This window comes from Carcharhinus amblyrhynchos, chromosome 2 (genome assembly GCF_965287045.1).
Source record: "Carcharhinus amblyrhynchos chromosome 2, sCarAmb.v2.hapA, whole genome shotgun sequence".
In the NCBI taxonomy this organism is placed as follows: domain Eukaryota; kingdom Metazoa; phylum Chordata; class Chondrichthyes; order Carcharhiniformes; family Carcharhinidae; genus Carcharhinus; species Carcharhinus amblyrhynchos.
In genome coordinates, this window is record NC_137325.1 from 112,214,641 (window position 1) to 112,239,747 (window position 25,107).

At 41.7% G+C, this 25,107-nt stretch overlaps 1 protein-coding gene across 1 annotated transcript in view; it reads left to right on the plus strand.

Annotated features, from left to right (window-relative positions):
• Positions 1–290: 290 nt before the first annotated feature.
• armc3 (armadillo repeat containing 3) overlaps positions 291–25,107 on the plus strand; it is a 104,419-nt gene continuing 79,602 nt past the window's right edge. Inside the window, exons 1-3 of the mRNA XM_080211186.1 lie at positions 291–339; positions 5,597–5,645; positions 11,531–11,651. Coding sequence (XP_080067312.1) covers positions 5,598–5,645; positions 11,531–11,651 — 169 coding nt within the window. The 5' untranslated portion in view covers positions 291–339; position 5,597. The remainder of the gene's footprint in view (positions 340–5,596; positions 5,646–11,530; positions 11,652–25,107) is intronic.

Sequence of the window (25,107 nt, forward strand, 5' to 3'; positions counted from 1 at the left end):
CTAAGATTCTAATTTCATTATAGTGTTAACGTCAGCCTACTCGTGACAGTAACTTTAATGTAACACATTGAGTCTAAAAAGGTACCACTCCACAAGTTTAAACGGAGAAAATCTCCTCAGTTGTGTTTGTCCCCACGACGTTTGAACCACCCGTTAAAATTTCTACTGTGCAAACGGTGGCAAATGTCATATTTCGCTGCACTTTGCTGCTCTAACGCCGCCTGGAGGCGGCGGTTCATGTGACACGCTGCGCGTGGTGTTGTGCTGTCGCTTGGCAACCGCCCGGGGCTGGAGCTGGAGCTGGAGAGCAGGCGGCGAGGGGGAGGCCTGTGGATGTGGGTGAGTGTCTGCGGACAGAGAGGGAGAGGGAGTTGCTGAGCCCGGCTGCTATCCTCAAAGGCGGCCTTTTACCCGCACGTCTCACTCATTCGTGGGTGATTTCCTCCGGGTCCGAGTACAGCGTGTCCGGTGGCCAGGCCTAGGCTGTGCTCAGTCAGGCAGTGATGATGCTGATAAGACTGTCCACCAGTTGATTGGCACTTTAAACGAGGCGCAATAAGCTTCTGGTCAAGGTTCACCAGGATTAAAGTTATTATTCATTTATTGATTGATTGTGATTGGTCCTGTTATAATTTTTTACAATTACAATGGGATTTTCACAGTAACTTCATTGCAGTCAGTGTTAATGTTAAGTAAACTTTAAAAAAAATCTTAAACTTAAAGCTTTAGCCGACGAAGTTGCCAAAAAGCGTAGCCACTTTTATGGAAATTATCTGCCAATAATTCGTGGGTTGCTTTCCCCTTACTGATGAAATCAGTGGCATCTGTAGATGAATATGTGGATAAGATTACTGCAGATGCTGGAATCTGAAATCGAAAGAGAAAATACTGGAAAACCTTCGCAGGTCTGGCAACATCTGTAAGGAGAGAAAAGAGCTGATGTTTTTAGTCCAGATGACCTTTTGTCAAAGCTGGTGAATGTGTGGAATTTACGACCACAGAACGTAGCTGAGGCCAAAACGTTATCTGATTTCAAGAAAAAATTGGATATAGTTCTGGGGGCTAAAGAGATCAAGGGATATGGGGGAAAAGGGGGGATCAGGATATTGAATTTGATCAGCCATAATCAAAATGAGTGGCAGAGCAGGCTCAAAGCGCCAACTGGCCTTCTCTTGCTTCTAGTTTCTGTGTTTCTACAGCATTTTGCTTGACCTCAGATACTTCCGGGTAAATAAATTCATAACAGTTGAAGGATTATTGTTGGCTGCCCATATGCAGCACATCTCCTGTTTGAGATAATTGATATAGGAATTAAACGGAAGACATGAATATGTTAAAATCTCAACTTGTTTCTGATTTGAATTTGGGCCAATAGATGTGAACCCAACACCATCAGGGTAAGCACCAATAACAACCAAATAAATGCAATAATGGTTGGATTTTGCAATAGTGCTCACTGCCGACCTCAAAGATCTCTGTGACATGATTTAACCTTTCTCAATGGCACTTTAAATCCAGTGCCAAATTGAGGGGATCTGCAGCATCAACAGCAGTGCTGTCAGCAAACAAGGTAGGTAGCCAACCACATTGAAGTATTCTCACCAACAGCAAACCCAGAAGATAAAACAACTAATTACCCTTTAGTTTCAATTTAAATTCTCAGATAGCAAAATAAATGATTATAATTTGATTTATAAATTAAAATGCCATTAATAAATTGAAATTTTAAAATGTTTTATCATAATGGAGAAATTTGACATTTTATAACATTAGTCTTCAAGTCCAGTGAAGCATTAATTATTGAGAACTTAGTATAACATTAAAACCCCAGTTAAACATCATTCGACAAAGTGGTACTTTTTCAAGGGGATTTTCAGTGAAACTAACGGTATAAAAGTAAAAGTTTTGTCATTTTACAGATTATACGTGGAGATCCCAACAATGCACTTTATAGAAGAGTGTACAATCACTGTCAGCAACTTTTAGATTTCCGCATTGTTCTGTGCGCGGAATCATAGAACGACAGAAGGAAGCTGTCGTGTCTGTGCTGGCTGCCTGTAAGAGCTATTCAGATAAGATAGTCCCACATCCCTGCTTTCTCCCTGTTGCTATGCAAATATTTTCATTCTCAAATAATTATCCAATTCCCTTTTGAAAAACATAATTAATTCTGACTCCACCACACTCAGGCAGTGCATTCCAGATCTTAACCTCCTCTAGATTAAAAAGTTTTTCCTCGTGTGCACTTCAGAAGTTGCTGTCAGTGTTGCTGAACTTATTAGCATGCAGAAGGAAAAATAGCAATTTGGAATTTCTCAACAACCTATACATCTCAAAATACTGATCTTGACAATTTTTCTGGGAAGTTTAATGTTAGAATTAAAGAGCAGTTTTCTTTTCTGCTTTTTAAAAAATGCCTTGGGCAAGATTTTCTCCCTGGCGGGATCTTCCAGTCCCACTGAAGTCAATGGCAGTTTGAATGGCTCGTCCATCCTGCTGCCAGGAAAACCACAGCAGGAGGTTGACTTCAAGGCAAATTCCGGCACTTGTTTCTTTTGGTTCGATTTACTGCTCGCCAAAGTGAAAGCTGGGGAATGAAACACTCCACTTTTGACATCCAGTGTTAGATCATGCGTAACTGGATGCAGCTGTTGACACAGATCAAAGATCTGTCTGTTCCAGTGATGGACCACCTAGTCTAGTGAATGGGCTGCATGAGTGGCCCTGTTTCATCTCAGTAAGCCGCAAGATTGAAATCAGGCATGTCCACTGTGACCCTTGAATAAGATTGAATGTATTTAATACATACTGACTATAAATTCTCGGAAATGCTTAATCATTCATATATTAGTAGAATTGTCATCAACTTCAAGTGGTTAAAAACAAAATAAATATTTACATTTGATTTATAAATTAAAATACTGTAACAAATTGAAATTTTAAAATGTTTTATCATAATGGAGAAATTTGATATTTTAAAATATGAGATTAGTCTTCAAGTCCAGTGAAGCATTAATTATTGAGAACTTAGTATAACATTAAAACCCCAGTTACACATCATTCGACAAAGTTGTACTTTTTCAAGGGGATTTTCAGTGAAACTAACAGTATAAAAGTAAAAGTTTTGTCATTTTACGGATTACATAGTGTGGAGATCTCAACAATGCACCTTATAGAAGAGTGGGAGTACACGGTTCTCACAGGCAATGTTGTGTGCAACCAGCATGCACCTCACATCACGTACCCTTGCATGCATGTATATCATTTCAGTCATGCTGGTAGGAAAATGCTATGTGATGGAAGCCAGTGGAATGTGGCAACTCTGCTTGTAGGCAACAGTCAACAAGATGGCTTGTGGGCCATGCTCAGAACCCTGATGGGCTGAATGTGGCCCCTGGGCTGCAGGTTGCCCACCATTGGTCTGTTCTGCTTTAAGGTGCCTCAGTCTTAATTCAGTTGAGCATTTGCCTTATACGTTTGTTAGAATATTTCCATTTCTTCCATCAGTCATATTTTGAGATTGCTAGATACCTGTTGATGTTTATTGTTAGGTGGCACCCTCAAAGTATATGTGTAGTAGATGAAGTTTCAACTCTGCACTTGGTTGCACTAAATTATTATCCCTGTGTAATTTATTGTTACCTCAGAGGGACTACAATAGCTGTATTTTTTCTGTTTTATTGCAAAGTATGTAGTAGTTTTAAATGGGACACAATTTGGAGAACCTGAAATATTAATTTGGCAGGAATTGATCAGTAAATTCCTTCTAAAATTCAGATCATTAACATCAATAGCTTACTTGTTTTCATATAGTAGTTTTAATGTGGAAAGTTTCAAAGCACTTTACAAATTGAAATAGACAGGCTAATGAAGGAAGATCACAGATCAGACAATTAGGAAGGTGTGCCTGATAGTTTTAGAAAGGATGTGTATTGAGAAGGTTTCTGAAGTTGAAGTTACCATCCGCGACAATTCCCGTGGCAGGTGGGATGGGAGAATTCTGGCCAGTATTTCAGTGAGACCAGTTTGCTCACAGTACATTAAGCATCTGGGTGGGTTGTTGAGCAAACCATAGGTTTGGTTCCATTTGTAATTTAATTTGCAGTATGGTGTCTGACCATTGCTGGCCTTTTCATTCACATTTATGACTGTAATTTACCATAATTGGTAAAATGTTTTATCTTTCCAAATTTGTTGTGTCTGTAAATTAATAGCTGGTTTGAAGAAATTGTGAATATTTGATTTTCTTGTGCTTTATTGAGATCTTCCCAACCTGGTGTAATATACTTCATTTTCTAACTTAATAGATGTTTTATTCTTTGTGTTAGAAGTTAATGAGCAGATTCCTATAATTTGTTACATACTTTACCTCCATGGTTCCTTAAAAAAGCTAGGATCTATCAAGCCAGATTTTCACTCTTGGATTTGACTTGTCTTGTATCAACATCAGCTGAGATTATAACACCAGCTATAATTGTTCTGAAAAGTATATTTCTATTTTTCTTTTAAATGTACTGTTAAGTAATTTGTTTAATACATTTGAGTTTTTCAAAATCTTCCAAATGTTATTGTTGGGCTTGTGAGTGCTGTTTGTAGGGTGACACAGTGATTAGCTTGCTGCCTCATAGCGCCAGGGACTTGGGTACGATTCCTGGCTTGGATCGCTATCAGTATGGAGTCTGCATGTTCTCCTTGTGTCCTCCGGGTGCTTCTGTTTCCTCCAAAGATGTGCTGGTTAGGTGCATTAGCTATGCTAAGTTTTCCCTTGGTTACCCGAACAGGTGCTGGAGCGTGGCAACAGGCAGCGTTAATGTAAGCCTACTTGAAACACGAATAAATGAACTTAAAAACTGGAAGTATATACTGGATGAGTAGGTGAGGGAAGTGTGTAGTGGTGATGGTGCTGGGGGAGGTGGAGTGGGTGGTGGTGGGGCAAAGCGGGAGCTTTTCTCTGAACCATCGGTTTAACTTTATTGTGTGCACACCACTGATGCCATTGAAGAACTGAGTAGACGTATCTGGGAATGGATGCAGGCTCTTTAACCAGGAGACTTCAAGATGGGCTTGCCCCCATTTTTGTGTTTCCCTCTGGCCTCCTATTGGAGGCAGCAAACCCATTGTGATGTCTTCCCAGCTTCCAAGACATGATGTTTCCACCTGCTGGCACTACCAGGCAAAAGCAGGGTTAATTCCGATTCCTGATCCCTGCCTCCAACAGGAAAATTCTGGCCCTTGCATTTCTATTTGCAGTGCTGACCACTGCTTGCAGCAATAATTCAGTTGTCATGGATTATTTCGTGCATTGAAAGAAAAGCATTTCCCATTGCAATTTTATCAAAACTTGGGATCAGCAGTAAACTTTGAAGGTGTTCACTCTTCCAGATAATTTATGGCTGTCAGAATTCCTATAGAACTCCACGTCATTAGCCCTTAAGTGAAATTTTTCCATTTACTTGATGGGGACTTGCGTGAAGTACTCTTAATACATTCAAAATTTAAAACAAAAGATATACTGCATCTGTGTAAATACATTTACATACATATGATAATAATATGATAATTATTTAAAACATATCTGTTTTTGTCTTTTGCATAGGATGGGTAAGAAGCAAAAGAAAGAAGTTGAGCCAACTCCAAAAGATGCAGTAAGTTGGTTTTAAATATAAAAGTCTGCAAATATCTATTAGCCACTCTGTGAAATATTTTATATTGTGGCAATTTGTTTAAAACATTTGATTTAATTGATACTTGAACAATGCTACAACACATGGCGACTCAAGCCTAGCCTTGCAAAAACAATATTCGGCTTATTCCATCTTCACGGTGCAAAAACCAATAAAGAGCTCAACATCCAAATGAATGGCTAGAAGTTAACATACTGCCCAATGCCAACATACCTCAGAATGACCCTAGGTAGGACACTGACCTTTCAGGAACCCCTAAAAACAGCTGCAGCCAAAATCAAGTCCAATAATAACTTGATTGCCAAATTAGACGGCTCAACGTGGAGTGCTGCTACCACCATCCTTTGAACCTCAGCACTTGCACTCTCATGCTCACTCCTTTTTGGTGAAAATCATCACACAAGTAGCATTGATACCGAACTGAATGCCACCATGTGTATCATTATTGGAACACTGCTTAACACTATTCCACGATTTCCTTTCCTGGCAAACATCACTCCTCCACATATCCGCCAACTTGCAACAACCCACAAAATGACAGAAAAAGTTTGCAATGGCCCCCACCTGTCACTTCATGCTGATCTATTCATCCAGTAATAATTATCACAGATGACCTGAATCTTTCATTTTGGAAATGTTCTTCTGGTTTAGAGTAGCAAACACCTAGGCTTTAGATAGCAGTCTTCAGTGAAAGCTTATTTGTGTGTGGCTGTGATATTTTTCACTTGTCAGCTCTTCTCAATACAGGACCAACCCTGCTACTGGTGTACTGTTTATTCCTTTCGATTTCTTATCTGAACGTCATGAGGTGAATTTGCCTGTTCCGTCCACCATGGAAATTGTCATGGGCGAGGGCAGACCATGGAAAGGTCTGTTGACCTCGGGTGGGATTTTCCAGTTTCGCAGCTGGAAAATCCCACCCCTTGTCTTAGAAGTCCTTCTAACATTTCTTTCATGTGCTTTCATAAGAACATAAGAAATAGGAGCAGGAGTAGGCCATCTAGCCCTTCGAGCCTGCCCTGCCATTGAGTAAGATCATGGCTGATCTGTCGTGGCTCAGTTCCACATTCCCGCCCTCTCCCCATAACCCTTAATCCCCTCTCTTATCAAAAACCCATCAACCCGCGTCTTAAAAATATTTAGCGAGGTAGCCTCCACCACTTCAACGGGCAGAGAATTCCAGAGATTCACCACCCTTTGAGTGAAGAAGTTCCTCCTCAACTCCGTTCTAAACTGCCCCCCCTTTACCTTGAGGCTGTGCGCCCTAGTCCTATTATCCTTTCTGAGCGGGAAGAGTCTCTCCACCTCTATCCTATCCATCCCATTCATCATCTTATACGTCTCAATGAGATCTCCCCTCATTCTTCTAAACTCTAACTAGAGTACAAGCCTAGTTTATTCAGCCTCTCCTCATAGCTCAACCCCCTCAACTCCGGCATCAGCCTAGTAAACCTCCTCTGCACTCCCTCCAAGGCCAGAATATCCTTGCGTAAGTACGGCGCCCAAAACTGCACACAGTACTCCAGCTGCGGCCTCACCAATGCCCTATACAGCCGCAGCAAGACCTCCCTACTTTTATATTCAATCCCCCTCGCTATGAAGGCCAGCATCCCATTCGCCTTCCTGATCACCTGCTGCACCTGCAAGCTGGGTTTTTGCGACTCATGCACAAGGACCCCAAGGTCCCTCTGCACCGTCGCCCGCTGCAGTTTTTCGCCACGTAAGTGATAATCCTTCCTTTCCCTCTTAGCATGTAAGTGTGACATTCATTCTTATTACAACTCCTGTCAAGAAGGTTGGTCTTCCCACAGAATGCTTCAACACAAATTCTGACAATTGATTTCACTGTCTAAGCTCTCTCAAATCGAATGAAGTGCTAGAAGACTTGAAATGTGTGTGAAACTGTGTTGTAGGAAGATTAAGCTCAGTGAGAAAAAAAGGAAAAATATTGGAAGGAAAACCATTCTGGAAAGGGTCATCAGAAAACAAATACCTATTTATCATGAGCAATCATTTGTATTTTCTGAGGAATAACTGCTAAGGACCTGATGATTTAAATGTGAGGGTATTCCAAATCCCTGAAGGGAAACTTGAAATGCTGGTTCTTAACTGATAATTTTGCAATTTGATGTAGTGTGAAGAAAGAGCTGAAAACCAGTGAGGAAAGTTAGTCTTGTTGTAATCATTCCAACAAAAAAAGTTTGTTAAACTGTAAAATACAACAAGAAATACTGAACAAAACTTACAATTAACCACAGTAATGGCTACACACACAGTATTCTTTAAACAACTCTTTCCAAATCTCTACTTTCCTAAACTCCAAGAATATATCTCCCCCAAAAAATCCCATAGGTTTTGACATGGAGTCAGATCCAGTAATAATTATCACAGATGACCTGAATCTTTCATTTTGGAAATGTTCTTCTGGTTTAGAGTAGCAAACACCTAGGCTTTAGATAGCAGTCTTCAGTGAAAGCTTATTTGGGTGTGGCTGTGATCTTTTTCACTTGTCAGCTCTTCTCAATACAGGACCAGCCCTGTTACTAGTGTACTGTTTATTCCTTTCGATTTCTTATCTGAACGTCATGAGGTGAATTTGCCTGTTCCGTCCACCATGGAAATTGTCATGGGCGAGGGCAGACCATGGAAAGGCCCGTTGACCTCGGGTGGGATTTTCCAGTTTCGCAGCTGGAAAATCCCGCCCCTTGTCTTAGAAGTCCTTCTAACATTTCTTTCATGAGCTTTCCCTCTTAGCATGTAAGTGTGACATTCATTCTTATTTCTTCTTTTGAACTCCTACTCTCTATTTCTTTAATTCCTGCAATGAGCCTCAGCACCTCCCTCTGCGACTGGATCGTGAATATTCTAACTCACAGACCTCAATCAGTAAGGATAGGCAACAACATCTCGTTCATGGTCAACCTCAACACCAGTGCCCCACAAGGCTGTGTCTCAGCTTCCTACTATATTCCTTTTACACCTATGACTGTGTGGCCAAATTCCTCTCCAATTTGGTCCTCAAGTTTGCTGACGACACCACCACAGTGGGTTGGATCTCAAACAATGATGAGACAGAGTACAGGAGTAAGGTAGAGAATCTGGTGAACTGGTGTGGCAACAATAATCTCTCTGTCAACTAAACGAAGGAGATTGTCATTAAATTCAAGAAGCATAAAACAGAACATGCCTCGGGTCTACATCAATGGGACAAAGTAGAAAGCCTCGAGAGCTTCAAGTTTTTACGTGTTCAGATCACCAACAACCTGTCCTGTCCCCCTCATGCCGACACTATAATTAAAAAAGCCCACCAATGCCTCTACCTCCCAGAAGACTAAGGAAATTTGGCATGTCAGCTACGACTCTCACCAACTTTTACAGATACACCATAGAAAGCATTTTTTCTGGATCTATCACAGTTTGGTGTGGCTCCTGCTCTGCCCAAGACCACAAGGAACTACAAAAGGTTGTGAATGTAGCCCAATCCATCACGCAAGCGAGCGTCCCAACCATTGACTCTGTCTACACTCACCGCTGCCTTGGCAAAGCAGCCAGCTTAATTAAGAACATAAGAACATAAGAAATAGGAGCAGGAGTAGGCCATCTAGCCCTTCGAGCCTGCCCCGCCATTCAATAAGATCATGGCTGATCTGTCGTGGCTCAGTTCCACTTTCCCGCCCTCTCCCCATAACCCTTAATCCCCTCTCTTATCAAGAACCCATCAACCCGCTTCTTAAAAATATTTAGCGAGGCAGCCTCCACCACTTCAACGGGCAGAGAATTCCAGAGATTCACCACCCTTTGAGTGAAGAAGTTCCTCCTCAACTCCGTTCTAAACCGCCTCCCCTTTATCTTGAGGCTGTGCCCCCTAGTCCTACTGTCTTTTTTGAGCGGGAAGAGTCTCTCCACCTCTATCCTATCCATCCCATTCATCATCTTATACGTCTCAATGAGATCTCCCCTCATTCTTCTAAACTCTAGCGAGTACAAGCCTAGTTTATTCAGCCTCTCCTCATAGCTCAACCCCCTCAACTCTGGTATCAGCCTAGTAAACCTCCTCTGCACTCCCTCCAGGGCCAAAATATCCTTGCGCAGGTGCGGCGCCCAAAACTGCACACAGTACTCCAGCTGCGGCCTCACCAATGCCCTATACAGCTGCAGCAAGACCTCCCTACTTTTATATTCAATCCCCCTCGCTATGAAGGCCAGCATCCCATTCGCCTTCCTGACCACCTGCTGCACCTGCAAGCTGGGTTTTTGCGACTCATGCACAAGGACCCCGAGGTCCCTCTGCACCGTCGCCTGCTGCAGTTTTTCGCCACGTAAGTAATAGTCCTTCCTACCATTCTTCCTACCAAAGGACCCCACACACCCCAGACATTCTCTCTTTCACCTTCTTCCTTTGGAAAAAGACACAAAAATCTGAGGTCATGTACCAGCTGACTCAAGAACAGCTTCTTCCCTGCTGCTGTCAGGCTTTTGAATGGACTTACCTTGCATTAAGTTGATCTTTCTCTACACCCTAGCTATGACTGTAACACTACATTCTGCACTCTCTAGTTTCCTTCTCTATGAATGTTATGTTTTGTCTGTATAGTGCACAAGAAACAATACTTTTCACTGTATGTTCACATGAGACAATAATAAATCAAATCAAATACAGGGCCTTGGTAAGGCCACACCTCGAATATTATGTACAGTCTTGGTTTCCTTATCTCAGCAAAGATATATTTGCTGTAGAGAAAATGCAGCAAAAGTTCACCAGTCTGATCCTGGGCTGGCAGGATTAGCGTATGAGGAAAGATTGGGTTGATTGGCCCTGTATTTACTTGAATTTGGAAGAATTAAAGAGGATTTTGCTGAAATGTATAAATTTCTGACTGGACAGACTGGATGCAGGGATGGGGTACAGTCTAGAACAAGGGCTAGAATCTCAGGATGCAGGTCAGTCCATTTAGTACTGAGATGAGAAATTTCTTCACTCAGACAGTGGTGAACACTGGAATTCTCTACCACAGAAATCTGTGGAGACCAAGTTACTTAAAGTACTAAAATTAAATTTCTAGACTCAAGTTGTCAAGGGGTATGGGAAGAGCACTGGAGAATGATGTTGCAATACAGGAACAGTCATGATCATATTGAATGGTGGAGCAAGCACAAAGGACTGGATGGCCTACTTCTAAGAAAAAAGAGGTAGCATGGTGGCATAGTGGTTAGTACTGCTGCCTCACAGCACCAGGGACCTAGGTTCAATTCTGGCCTCAGGTGACTGCCTGTGTGGAGTTTGCATATTCCCCCTGTATCTGCGTGGATTTCCTCTGGGTGCTTGAGGTTCCTCCAACACTCCAATGATATGAAGGTTCGGTGGCTTAGCTGTGCTAAATTGCCCCTTACAGGGATTAGTGAGCTAAAAATATGGGATAATGAAGTAGGGCCTGGGTGGGATGCTCTTTTGGAAAGTTGTGACTTGATGACCCTAATTGCCTCCTTCACTGTAGGGTTTCTATGATTCTATTCTATAATTCTATAAAATGAAATTGTGAAGAAGCTAGTCAAGTAACATTAATTCGTTTGAGTTAATCCTATTTCCTCGTGACCACTTTTAAAATTTGGAAAATAATTAAATTAGTAGGTTATATGTTCTGATCTTCTACTACACACCTTAATTAAATTTGCACTTTACCATGATTATAAGCATTTAGATTAGTAAGTCACCTAAATCAGCTTTTTCATCTAATACTAGGTAGATTTTTAAATATGATTGAATGGATGCTGGATAATATTGTTCGTTCAGTTCTTGCAGTGATAGAATATTAAGAAATACACTAAAATGTACTTACTATTTTCAGCAGTTTAATTCACTTGTTATCGAGAGCAGAAATGTACACACAGTGGTCCTTATGCTGGATTCGCTAGAGGATGAAATTTTACTTAAAGCCTGTGAAGCCATCTACAAATTTGCCGAAAAAGGTTAGTTTATTTTCATTGACATTTGTTTCGTCGTACTCTAGGATTACAAGTTGTTTGTCATATAATAGTGCATGTTACAATTTTGAATACTTAATCATTACAATCCTTCCTGCATTGCTTTTGTAGAATTAACCTGATGTGAAATATAGATTTTAATTTTGATGTCATTTTGTTTTAAGGAAAATATATGTATTTCCTATGTGGTGGCATTTTCAAAGGGTTTGCTTTTTAAATTCACTGCATATTTTGTATTTTTATGAGTTCAAATATAATTTAAAATTGGGTTCCTTTTGGAGATATGCTACAGCTAAAAGGTGTCCCTGAAGGTGAACACATTCTGGTCTTTGAAATGTGTGAAAATTTGAGGCTGGCATTTTATTTTTTGGGCTCAGAAAAATAAGAGTTCTCCATGATAATCAGATGATATGCAAATAACCAGAAGTTACGTGAACAAGATCTTTTTTATGCAATGAGTGGTGTGAAGGTAAGGTGCACTGCCTGAAACTCTGGAGGAGACAGGTTCAATTGGGGCTTCAAAAAGGAATTGGTAAATTAGCTAAAGAGAAAAGATTTGCTTGGGGAATAGGCAAGGAAGTAGGGATAGCTAAGGGAACTGATATAGACTTGAACAGCCGAATGACCTCCTTCTGTTTTATTGCCATTCTATGATTCAGTGACTTGAGATGGTCATTCCAAGGAAAAACATATCATGGACATTAAATTATTGTAGAAAAGTTTCATTAAATTCAATTTAGGAATTCCTGGATCAGTAATAGTGTTTAAATTGCTGGATTGTGCTAAGTTATTTATTATGGATAAGGCTCCTGGTTCTAAGTTATGCTTGGCTCTTGGAGAGGGAGACCATGTTGAATCAGATGTCCACTGTCTTGAAAAAGATCCTGGGGGGAATCAGTCATTTCTTATGGTCCTCATGGAATAAATAGGACATTCTGTGGTGACGTAAAGAAGACTCAATGATTTTGAAATGTTGCTGATATTGAACGCAAATAATACAATTGAATGATTAAAAGCAGATAGAATGAGAATGAAAGCACCTTTATCAGATCTGGCTGTTGCAGTAGAAGACAAAATTGGAACAAAATAATAGGTGACTGAATCACAAGAATATCCAAGAGACAGCTAATCGATAATTCAGATATAACTTGAATGCCATATGTGATGGAGTACCAAAAGTAGAGACCCAGAGTCCTCAAAATGCTGCAAAACAAAGAAAATTCTTAGCAAGACAATGAAGATAATGATTAATCTGAATGAATTATGTTTGTCATGAAGGATTTTAGTCCTGTGTTGGTCATGGACTCCTTTAACCGTACAATGCATTTCAACTTGATGTAGAATAGATTGGTTGAAATGTTATCTTAATTCACTAAGTAGTATGGATCAGTGCAATGTTATAAAATATAAAAATACTGCTTACTTTAGGTTTGGCACTGAAAACACAATGGAATCCCTAATGAAAGTTGTAAGTAATGCCACGTAAAATAGTTGTGTTAAGCCATTTTATAACTAGTGATGTGGTCTCTATTGAAATACCTGTGGTAATCAGTAAACTTTCTATGAAAAAGGTACAAATGAAAATTGACCTGGAATATGCTAGGACAATTACTTTTGGAAAGTCGATGTATCTGTATTTTACCCAGTCAGGACATTATCAACAAAACCTGATGTTCCTCAGCTGAGTGCTAGACAACTATTAACAGTGTTAGGTGATAAGAATTGGAGAGAGAAAGTAAATAAATTGCTTTAGAGTTACTTCAACAATTTATTCACCTTATCTCTTAAAGGTTCAAAAACATGTAAAGGCATGGTTCATCAAGAGTATGCAAGGTTAATTGAAGTGCAAAATCTCTAAAATGTATCAGGAGATGCTGCCATGTTCTATTGTGAGCCTTCCGTTAGCATCAGACTTGAATCAAGTAATCACCATGGATCTAAAACCAGGGGAGAAAGACATAAATATTTTGATACCACATTTTGTAGACCTGGCAAGCAGATTTAGTTTTTCTACATTGTTACAATCCTAGTTGATGTTGTAACTGGATGGGAAGATTCCAGAATGGAAGCTGACTCTGTGGAGGAACAGAGTTACAGGACTACCAACTAGTTTCAACAACAAGTAAAAATTTTAAACATGAAAACTTGAATTATTATACAATACTCCTTTACTCTCCCCTTATAAAATACACAGCTTTTAAGATTAACACAGATTATAATGTGCATCTTATCTGATCTTACATGATCTCAGGAACACAAAGTTCTTTCAAGCACAGAAATTGGCTGTGGTCAAATACGCATACTGCATTGTCTGTGGATTTCTCCTCAGAATCTTCCCAGAAGCTTGTCAAATTTCACTCCCAAAAAATACATTTTAAAATCTTTTAAGTGATGCCTTCCCTTAGTGGTTTGCATTCTGAAATCCAGTCCAGGATTTCCAAATGGTACTTTAAACAAAGCTTCCCCTCCTTTTTTAACAGTGAATCCAGTCCAGGACTTTACACCACCTCCTTTAGGATTTCTTTGTCGTGACTGCTGTTCAAAATTTTCTTAACTGCTTTAGCTCTCAAATTCTCAAACCCCTGACGATTAAAATGACATCAAACATTGATTTACCGCTGAAGTCTGTTTACTACCTGCTGCACCTGCAAGCTGGGTTTTTGCGACTCATGCACAAGGACCCCGAGGTCCCTCTGCACCGTCGCCTGCTGCAGTTTTTCGCCCCGTAAGTAATAGTCCTTCCTACCATTCTTCCTACCAAAGTGGACCACCTCACACTTGCCAACATTAAATTCCATTTGCCATTTCCTGGCCCATTCGCCCAGCCTATCTAGATCCTTCTGCAGACTCTCCACACCCTCCGCACAATTTGCCTTTCCCCCAATCTTGGTGTCATCAGCAAATTTCGACACCCTACACTCGGTTCCCTCCTCCAGATCATCTATATAAATGGTAAATAGCTGAGGCCCCAGCACCGACCCCTGGGGCACCCCACTAGTCACCAACCGCCAATCCGAATAGCACCCATTGACTCCCACTCTCTGCCTCCTATTTGACAACCAATCCTCTATCCACGCTAACACCCTACCCCCAACTCCATGTCCTCTGACCTTCTGCAGTAACCTCTTGTGAGGTACCTTATCAAACGCCTTCTGAAAATCCAGAAAGACCACATCCACCGGCTCTCCTCTATCCACCGCCCTAGACACATCCTCATAGAACTCCAGTAAATTTGTCAGACACGACTTCCCTTTAATGAAACCGTGTTGCGTCTGCCCTATCAAGCAATTCCCTTCAAGATGCCTCGCAATTTCCTCCTTAATGACGGATTCTAACATTTTACCTACCACAGACGTTAAACTAACCGGCCTGTAATTCCCCGCCTTTTGCCTGGCACCCTTCTTAAACAACGGCGTAACATTAGCCGTTTTCCAATCCTCCGGCACTTCCCCGGAATCCAGCGACGTCTGGAAAATAACCACCAAGGCATCCACTATCACCTCCGCCATTTCTTTCAGAACCCTCGGATGCATTCCATCCGGTCCTGGGGACTTGTCCACAATCAGCCCCTCCAGTCTGTCGCGCACCACCTCTCTAGTAACAGTAATGTCATTAAGACCCTCCAGTCCTACCACCTTTCCATCGCTAACACCCGGCAAATTATTCACGTCCTCCTCCGTGAAGACAGAAACAAAAAAGTTATTCAAGACCTTAGCCATATCCCCATCCCCTACCACTAGGTCCCCTTTCTCATCCTCTAAAGGACCAACATTCACCCTAGCCAGCCTCTTCCTTTTTATATATTTATAAAAACTCTTGCTATCCTTTTTTATATTAAGCGCTAGCCCAGCTTCATAGCTTCTTCTACCCTCCTTTATCAACTTTTTTGTCAATCTTTGTTGACATTTAAACCTTTCCCAATCCTCTTCTCGCCCACTGCTCTTAGCTACTCTAAATTCCTCCGCTTTTAATTTAACACTTTCCTTCACCTCCTTCGTTATCCACGGCTTATTACCTCTCTTCCTACTGTCCTTTTTAACCATCGGAATAAATTTCTGCTGAGCACCAAGAAAGATCTCCTTAAAGATCCTCCACTGCTCCTCAGCAGACCTACCTTCCAACGCGCTCCCCCAGTCCACATTCGCCAATTCTTCTCTCATCCTACCATACTCCCCTCTATTCAAACAAAGGACACGTGTCCGGGAACCCACTTTCTCCTCCTCCATCTGCAACAGAAACTCCACCATACAATGATCACTCTCTCCAAGAGGATCCTTCACCTCAAGGTCCCTAATTCTACCCGCCTCATTACATAGCACCAGATCCAAGATAGCTTGCTCCCTCGTCGGCTCCAACACATACTGTTCCAGGAAACTATCCCGGCAGCATTCCAAGAACTCCTCCTCGAGCCCACCTCGTCCAACATGGGTCGACCAATCAATATGCAGATTGAAATCCCCCATAACTACTGCCGTCCCATTCCTGCACGCCGCACTTATTTGCGCGTTAACAGCCCGCCCCACCTCCAGATCATTATTCGGGGGCCTATAGACGACACCCACCAGCGTCTTCCTCCCTTTGCTGTTCCTAATCTCCACCCACAACGATTCCACTTTCTGCTCTTTGGCTCCGATATCATCCCTTGCTACCACCTTGATGCTGTCCTTAATCAGCAGAGCTACGCCACCCCCTCTTTCCTCCTGCCTATCCTTCCTAAACACTTGATAGCCCTGTACATTCATCTCCCAGTCCCTGTCACCTTGCAGCCACGTCTCTGTAATGGCCACCAGATCGTATCCATTTGTGTCGATCTGCGCCACCAGCTCATCCACTTTATTCCGAATGCTTCGTGCATTCAGATAAAGCGCTTTCATCCCAGCCTTCTTCTGGACCCTATTTGCCGTAACGCCACCACTTGGGACATCCTCAGCCTCCTCCCTTACCTGTACCCTATCCTTAACTGTGGACCTCCTAACATCACCTACCCTCGCACCCTCCCCCCCCCTAATTAGTTTAAAGCCCTGTCTACAGTCCTCTTTACTCGATTCGCCAGCACTCTGGTCCCAGCACGATTCAGACCAACCCCATCCCGCCCGAACAAGTCCCACCTACCCCAATACTGGTGCCAATGCCCCATAAATTCGATCCCATTCCTCCCACACCAATCTCTGAGCCACCCATTCACTTCCTTTATCCTGTCAACCCTACACCCGTCTGCACTCGGTTCAGGCAGTAGCCCAGAGAAGACCACCTTGTCGGTTCTACTTTTTAATTCCATTCCCAGCTTCTCATACTCCCTCCCCAGATCCTCAGTCCGCACTTTGCCTACGTCGCTGGCACCCACATGTACCACCACAACTGGGTTCTCACCCTCCCACTCCAGATTCCTCTGCAGCCCAGCTGCGACATCCTGTACCCGAGCACCAGGCAGACAACACACCCTTCTGTGCACTTTGTCATTGTGACAAAGGACAGTGTCAATACCCTTCACCCCACTATCCCCAATCACTACTACGTTCCTTTTCCCCTTCTCTTTGCCTATGTCCTGCTGCATCACTGCACGTCAGGAAGGCGAATGGGATGCTGGCCTTCATAGCGAGGGGGATTGAATATAAAAGTAGGGAGGTCTTGCTGCAGCTGTATAGGGCATTGGTGAGGCCGCAGCTGGAGTACTGTGTGCATTTTTGGGCGCCGCACCTGCGCAAGGATATTTTGGCCTTGGAGGGAGTGCAGAGGAGGTTTACTAGGCTGATACCGGAGTTGAGGGGGTTGAGCTATGAGGAGAGGCTGAATAAACTAGGCTTGTACTCGTTAGAGTTTAGAAGAATGAGGGGAGATCTCATTGAGACGTATAAGATGATGAATGGGATGGATAGGATAGAGGTGGAAAGACTCTTCCCGCTCAAAAAAGACAGTAGGACTAGGGGGCACAGCCTCAAGATAAAGGGGGGGCGGTTCAGAACGGAGTTGAGGAGGAACTTCTTCACTCAAAGGGTGGTGAATCTCTGGAATTCTCTGCCCGTTGAAGTGGTGGAGGCTGCCTCGCTAAATATTTTTAAGAAGCGGGTTGATGGGTTTTTGATAAGAGAGGGGATTAAGGGTTATGGGGAGAGGGCGGGAAAGTGGAGCTGAGCCACGACAGATCAGCCATGATCTTATTGAATGGCGGGGCAGGCTCGAAGGGCCAGATGGCCTACTCCTGCTCCTATTTCTTATGTTCTTATGTTCTTATGTTCTTATGTACTCATACTAAATAAGTTCACTGCAATTGTCTGTTTTGACTCATAACACTTTGTTTAATGTTCTTTGAATTATTCTGAACAATACCTTTGGCTCTGTTCTTTTAACTCCAGTCACCCTAAGACATTCTTTCTGACCCAATTATCTGAACAATAACTAGTTCTTTAGGTAGTCTGCCTTTTTTTCAGCTCCTGTCCAACAAAGCCTTTTTCTGGCAGAGTTGAGAGATATTCAGTCCCCAATGTCCTGTCTTCAACTGTAATATATCCAGCTAAAACTAAAACCTAAAAGCTTGGCCCTTATGAGGGCCTCCAGTTGCCAAGCAATACCTGCACACTTCTGCTGGCCTATTTACTGTTCATGCTGCAGCTCTCTCTAAGCACAGTAGCATCACAGTTGAAATTGAAACCAATCCCCACACATACAAACATCTTTGTCCTGCATGAATCAAACTAGTGGTTTTACCATTCCAGGCACAGAAACAATTAAATAGCTCCTTGGAGGAGGGGGCTTCACAAAAATCCCTATCCTTAAAGGTGGGGGTCCATCCCACCAGTGCAAAAGATAAGGCTGTGGCATTTGCCACAATTGTCAGCCAGAAATGCTGAGTGGATGATACATCTCTGCCTCCTTTGAAAGTCTTCAGCATCATTAAATTAAACCTATTTAAAAATATAACTTATTTTTAATATTTGTCAGTACAAATACGAATCCCTTAAACAACTCTATTTTCCTAAAAGGCATACTTAGTAATAACAAAAGGGCTATTAAGGATAAAATCATTGGGAACTTGGGATACCAGCAAAGTTTCTGCCTGATAATGGAGGGCACTTTGCCAATTATAAGTTCAGAGATATATGAAAATGTGAATACCCTGGTCCTGAAACTGCAGCTAGAAGTCCTTTCAGCAATGGACTTTGAAAGGAGTTATGTTGATAAAATATTCATTCCCTTTAAGGGATCAGCCAGATTGCAAATTGCCAACCATTCTATCTTGGGCAATTGATGCAAAACATTCATTCCAGATGGTTAGAGGAAATGCTCCTTCTCAATTAGTTTGTGTGTGAAATCCTAAGTTGTTGTTTATACTATGCAGCCATCCTTCTGCTGTAGAAGGTTCTTTAATAGTGTGATTTTTTTGCTGCACATTGAACTTAAATAGACCAAAGAATTAAAAAATGTGAAACTGCATATGTAGCCTGCTCCCGATCTACGCATGTGCAGAAACTCCAAAGTTTGCTGGGAGTTGGCGTTCTCGATCTCTGCTCCCAATGAGAAAGTAAGTTTCGCTCTTACAAGTCTTATAAGGAATCATGAAGTAAGTTACAGGGACATGGTGAAAATGTTTGTAACAGGATACATAAATTGAATGAAAGAAAGATGAAAGAATTGTTCTCGTAAGGGTTCATGACATGGACACTGAAATAGTTGCTAATTACAGGTATCTAGGTGTCAAAGTAGATGAAAGATTAAATTGGAGGCAACAGTGCACAGATGTGGTAACCATGAGTCATATATGATTAAACAGCAATTAAAATCAAATAGATCCCACAATCGTGAAACTCTTCTGTATTGTTGTGGTTGAGAATGCTATCCTTTTTACATATCTCTCCTGGTACTGTGCCTTAGGAAAGTGGATTCTTTAAGTATACAAAGATTACTTGGAAGGCTTTTCTTGAGTAGATCTTTCTTGATGAAATCTCTGCTTGAAGAATTTTGATGAAAGTATCGAATGTCATAAACAATAAGAATTACACTTTGTCTCAGTATGACTGTTGAATGCATTCGGGAAAAGGCTATAATCCCTCATATGTATGATTCCTGAACTCATTTATGCCTTTCCCTATAAGAATATTTAACAGGAATTTGAATGGATGATGAAACTCAAGATTGGACTCACTAATTGGTTATTTCAATGTATTTGCGTAGTTTTTAATACACTTTAATTAAATATAGACCTCTGTGATGAAACAATGTTCGTTGTTTTTCTTGTTATTATACACTTAGAATTTTTTCAACAATGAGCAATGTACCTGAAATTAGTTTCCATAAGGACAATAAAGTAAAATTGAACATGGAAGAGTTAAGACCAACGGTGATTGTCTCAGTGTGGTGTATTTAAGTGACACATGTTCTTGTGGCATCTAGTCAATGGAGAGATGAAGTAGAAATTAGACATTGAATTAGGGACTGCAGAGCTCTTCAAACAGAACGAAAAGCAGAAATCCTCATGATTATGAAGTTTTAATGACTGCTGATAAATTTGAGGATGAACTAATGAGAGGTAAAACAAAGGAAATTAGATAATAATTATATTAATTATCAGGGAGTGTTTATTTTGAGGCACCAGATAAGGGGCAATCAACCTTCTCTCACAGATGTATTTTTACTGAAAAAGTCATTGCTGATGTGATGTGTAGGACTAAAGTGAGGATAGTTTCTAGGGGTTTTGAAGAAGGGTTATACAGATGTTGGACTGGACTTTCTCAAGCTGGAATAGTAATCTTGGAAATTGTTTTAGTTTTTTTGGCCCTAAGATCATGGGAGTGTCAATCAATGAAAATAAAAGTTGCATTTCTGCAACATAGTACATTTCAGAGGGCTGTTACTGAAACCTTGCCAAGAAGCAGCTGATGCAGAAGGAAAAACAAGGAAATGAAATTAATGCAACTTTAAGAGAATGATGTTTCCAGAGTATGATATTTTTCAGTGAGATATGTGTTGCTGAAAACCAACTGTATTCAACCAGAAGCAGATCCCACAATATTTTATTGGTATCAAACTTTCTGGCATTTGGGAGAATGTAGTGGTAGGTAATAATGGAATAAAGAAAAGGATGAAAACATACTTGCCCTCATTCTCACCAACCTGCTTGCCACAGATGCATCCATCCATGACAGCATCAGTAAAAGTATCTCCTGAACAGTCCTAATTGAGATGAAGTCCCTCTTCACATTGAGGATGCCCTTCATTGGCACTACCACAGTGCTAAATGGGATAGATTTTCAACAGATCTAGCAACTTCGGACTGGAAAACCATGAGGCATTGTGGGCCATCAGCAGTGGCAGAATTGTGCTCAAGCACAATCTGTAACCTTATAGACTAGCATGGCACCCACTCTACCACCAAGCTAGAGAATCAACCCTGGTTTAATGAAGAATGCAGGAGGGCATGGCAGGGACAGCACCAGACATAACTAAAAAATGAGGTGTCAGCCTGATGAAGTTACAGGAGAGTTAAGCGTTTTCACAACCAACAGATCAAATCTAAGCTTTACAGTCCTGCCACATCTAGCTGTGAATGGTGGTTAACAATTAAATAGCTCATTGGAGGAGGGGGCTTCACAAAAATCCCTATCCTCAAAGGTGGGGGCCCATCCCACCAGTGCAAAAGATAAGGCTGTGGCATTTGCCACAATTGTCAGCCAAAAATGCTGAGTGGATGATACATCTCAGCCTCCTTTGGAAGTCTTCAGCATCATAGATACCAACTTTCAGCCAAATTGATTCATTCCACGTGACATCAAGAAATACGTGAAGACACTGGATACTGCAATAGCTATTGGTCATGATAACATTCTGACAATAGCACTGAAGATATGTACTTGCTGCACCACTAGCCAAGCTATTCCAGTATAGCTACAACACTGACATCTATTCAGCAATGTGGAAAATTCCCTGGGGAAATTTCTCCACTGCGTAAAGTCATAGGAAGAGGGATGTGGTTGTTAGAGGTCAGTCATTTCAGCTCCAGTACACAGAGTCATAGAGATATACAGCGCAAAAAAAAGTCCTTTGGCTCATTGCGTCTGTGCCAATCAAAGACAAGCCACCTCATTATTCTAATCCCATTTCCTAGCACTTGGCCTGTAGCCTTGTATTCCATGGCATCACAAGTGCACCTCTAAATGCTTCTTAAATGTAATGAGGGTCTCTGCCTCCACTACCCTTTCAGACACTGAGTTCCTGACTTCCACCACTATTTGACTCTAAACTTAAACTACTTTGTTTAGTATTACAAACCAAAGGACAGGAGTTGACTCATATTCATTTAAACCAAACTCACGACAGTTGCAACACTTTAACTCTTACACTTCAACTTTTAACTCTTTAACTGAAAATGAATACTACCTGCATTCTTGAGCAAACTGGCCAGATCCATTCCTGATCTGGATTCTCCTTTATGGTTCTTTAACTTTGAAGCTTTTCCTTCAGGGCATGCTTGTGACGGTTGGCCTTTGTGTTCTCCCTGAAGACAAAGGCTTTCTTCATCCTAAACTTCTCACATTCTTCCAGAAAGTTTTCTGGCGCTCAGCCAATGGTGTAACTGGAAACCAATCACATTGTTTGATCAGACCAATGGAGTTACTCATAAACAACTCCATAATGCTTGGATCAAATTGCCTGTAGGTCACTTCACCTTAACCCCCAAGTTTTCCTCACATCTCTCTAAATCTCCTGCCCCTTACCTTAGATCTATGCACCCTAATCATTGATCCCTTCACCAAGGGAAAAGTTTCTTCCTGTCCACTCTTTCTCTGCTCCTCATAATTTTATAAATCTGAGTCATGTTACTTCTCAGTCTCCAAGGCAGGAATTCCTCAGTGTCGTGTTTTTGGTCTAACCACCTCCATCTGCTTCAATGACCTTTCTTCCACCATGAAGTCAGTTGTGGGGATCTTTGCTGATGAGTGCACAGTATTCAGCACCATTCATGATTCATAGGATTGTAGAATTGCTACTGTGCAGAAGGAGACCATTTGACCCATCAAGTCTGCACCAACTCTGACAGAGCATTTCATCCAAACCCTCTTCCCTGCCATTCCTGGAATCCCACACATTTACCATTAGCTAATCCATCTAACCTAACATGTCTTGAGACACTAAGAGGAAATTTTTTTTTAACCATGGCCAATCCACCTAACCTGCAAATCTTTGGATTGTGTGAGGAAACCGGAATACCCAGAGGAAACCCACGCAGACATGAAGAACTTGCAAACTCCACATAGACAATAGCCCAAGGTCATAATTGAACCCAGGTCCCAGACACTGTGAAGCAGCAGTGTTAACCACTGTGCCACCATGAGTCTTCTGATACAGAAGCAGCCCATGTCGAATATTCAGGCTTGGGCAAACAAGTGGCAAGTAACATTAGTGTCGCACAAGTACCAGTCAATGACCAACTCCAATAGGAGAGAATCTAACCATTGCCCCTTAACATTCAATGGCATTACCATTGCAGAGTCCTCTACTGTCAACATCCTGGTGGATGCCATTGACTGGAAATTTAACTGGACTAGCCATACAAAAACTGTGGCTACAAGATCAGGCCAGAGGCTAGGAATCCTGTGGCAAGTAACCCACCTGACTGTCAGCTCCAACTGCACTGAAAATACTTGACACCACCCAGGACTAGGCAGCCTGCTTGATTGAGATTCACAAACATTCACTCCCTGCACCACTGAGCCACAGTAACAGCAATGAGTATCATTGAAAAGGTGCACTGAAGGGACTCACCAAGGATTCTTAGCACCTTCCAAACTCGCTGCCATCTAGAAGAACAGTGCAACAGATGCATGGGAACACCACCATCTGGAAGTTCCCCACGAAGCCACTGCCCATCCTGATTTGGAAATATATCAACATTCTTTCACTGTCGCTGTGTCAAAATTCTGGAACTCCCTTCCTAATACCGCTATAGTACATTTACATCACATGGATTGCATTGGTTTAAGAAGACAGTTCACCTCCACTTCTTGTCAAAGGCAGTTGGGAATGGGCAATAAATGCTGGCCTAGCCAGCAAGGCCCACATCTCTTGAATGGTTTTTTTTAAATAAATAAAAGCTGCAATTCTAAGGGGCTGCAGAAGTAGAGGGTCACAGTTCTCCATATGCATAAATCATTGAAGGTGGTACAATGGACTGAGAGCGCGATTAATAAACCATAATGTATCCTGGGCTTTATCAATAGGGACATAGAACAGTTTTTTTTGCTACTTATAAAATATCTGAAGGACACAATACAAAACATTTCAGATTGTCATAACAAAATGCAATAATATTTGCATTTTCCCCAGTGATCAAGATACACTCTTGATGTGCATCAATTTTGTATTGAAAACATTACAAACATTTCAATACTTTTGTTACAGAGAGTACAGTTCTGTATCAATCACGTTGCACTTTGAAGTGCTAAAATACAGTTACGTATGGTTAGGATTAAATACACAGTCGGGGGGGGAGGGGGGGGGCGGGGGCGGGGTGGTGCATGGTTATACAGTTACCAGCCACTTGGTGTAGATTGGCTGAAAAGCCTGACACAGTGACCTTTCCCCTTTGTACCTTGACAACCGCAAGCTTGAGTGCGTCCTTCAGCAGTAGCCTTGGACTTTGGAATGTGCCATTCTGCAATACTCGCTTGAGGACAATTCTTTGTGATGAAAGGACAACATATTTTGGGCAGACCAAAGAGCACCTTTCACTGAGTTGATAGTCCTCCAGCAGAGTTGATGTTTGTCTTGACATGCATCCCTGGAAAAGCCTGTAGAGCAGAGTTCTTTGTCACAGAACTGTTCAGGATGAACCTCAACAAATACCACTGCATCTCTCGTCAGAACTTTGCAAAAGCATGTTCCACAACTAGATGTGCAATCCGTCTCTTTACCCTCCCACAGCCACTTCAAGGCCAACGTGTGGTGGCATAGAGACTTTGGGCATGCATAAAGGATCTGATGGGGAGTACCCTTCTCAGCACAAGCCAAGCAAGGTCTTGGTGCTTGTTTAGAATTTTTTTTATTCCATTCTTAAAGTTACAAAGCCAATGCTCAGAGTTGGGTGGGCAGACCTGAATCCCTTCCTTGCTTATTCCAAAAAACAAATTCAAATTCCAGTTGAATCCAATTCATGGTCCCCACAAAAAAGACAAACAAAATCCAAACTGACAAGATAAGGCATTGCTACCCATTTTGGCCTTGATTGACACCTGATTTTAGTCAAAAGGCTGAGAAGTGAATATGAAACAACTTATGTTAAATATGTATAAAGCACTGATTCAGCTTCAGCTGCAGTGTTGTGTCCTGTTGTGAGTAGCACACTTTAGGAAGGATGTGAAGGCACTGGCAAAAATGCAGAAATGATTCACAAGAATCATTCCAGAAATGAGAAACTTCAGTTTTGTAGAAAGATTGAAGAAGCTGCAAT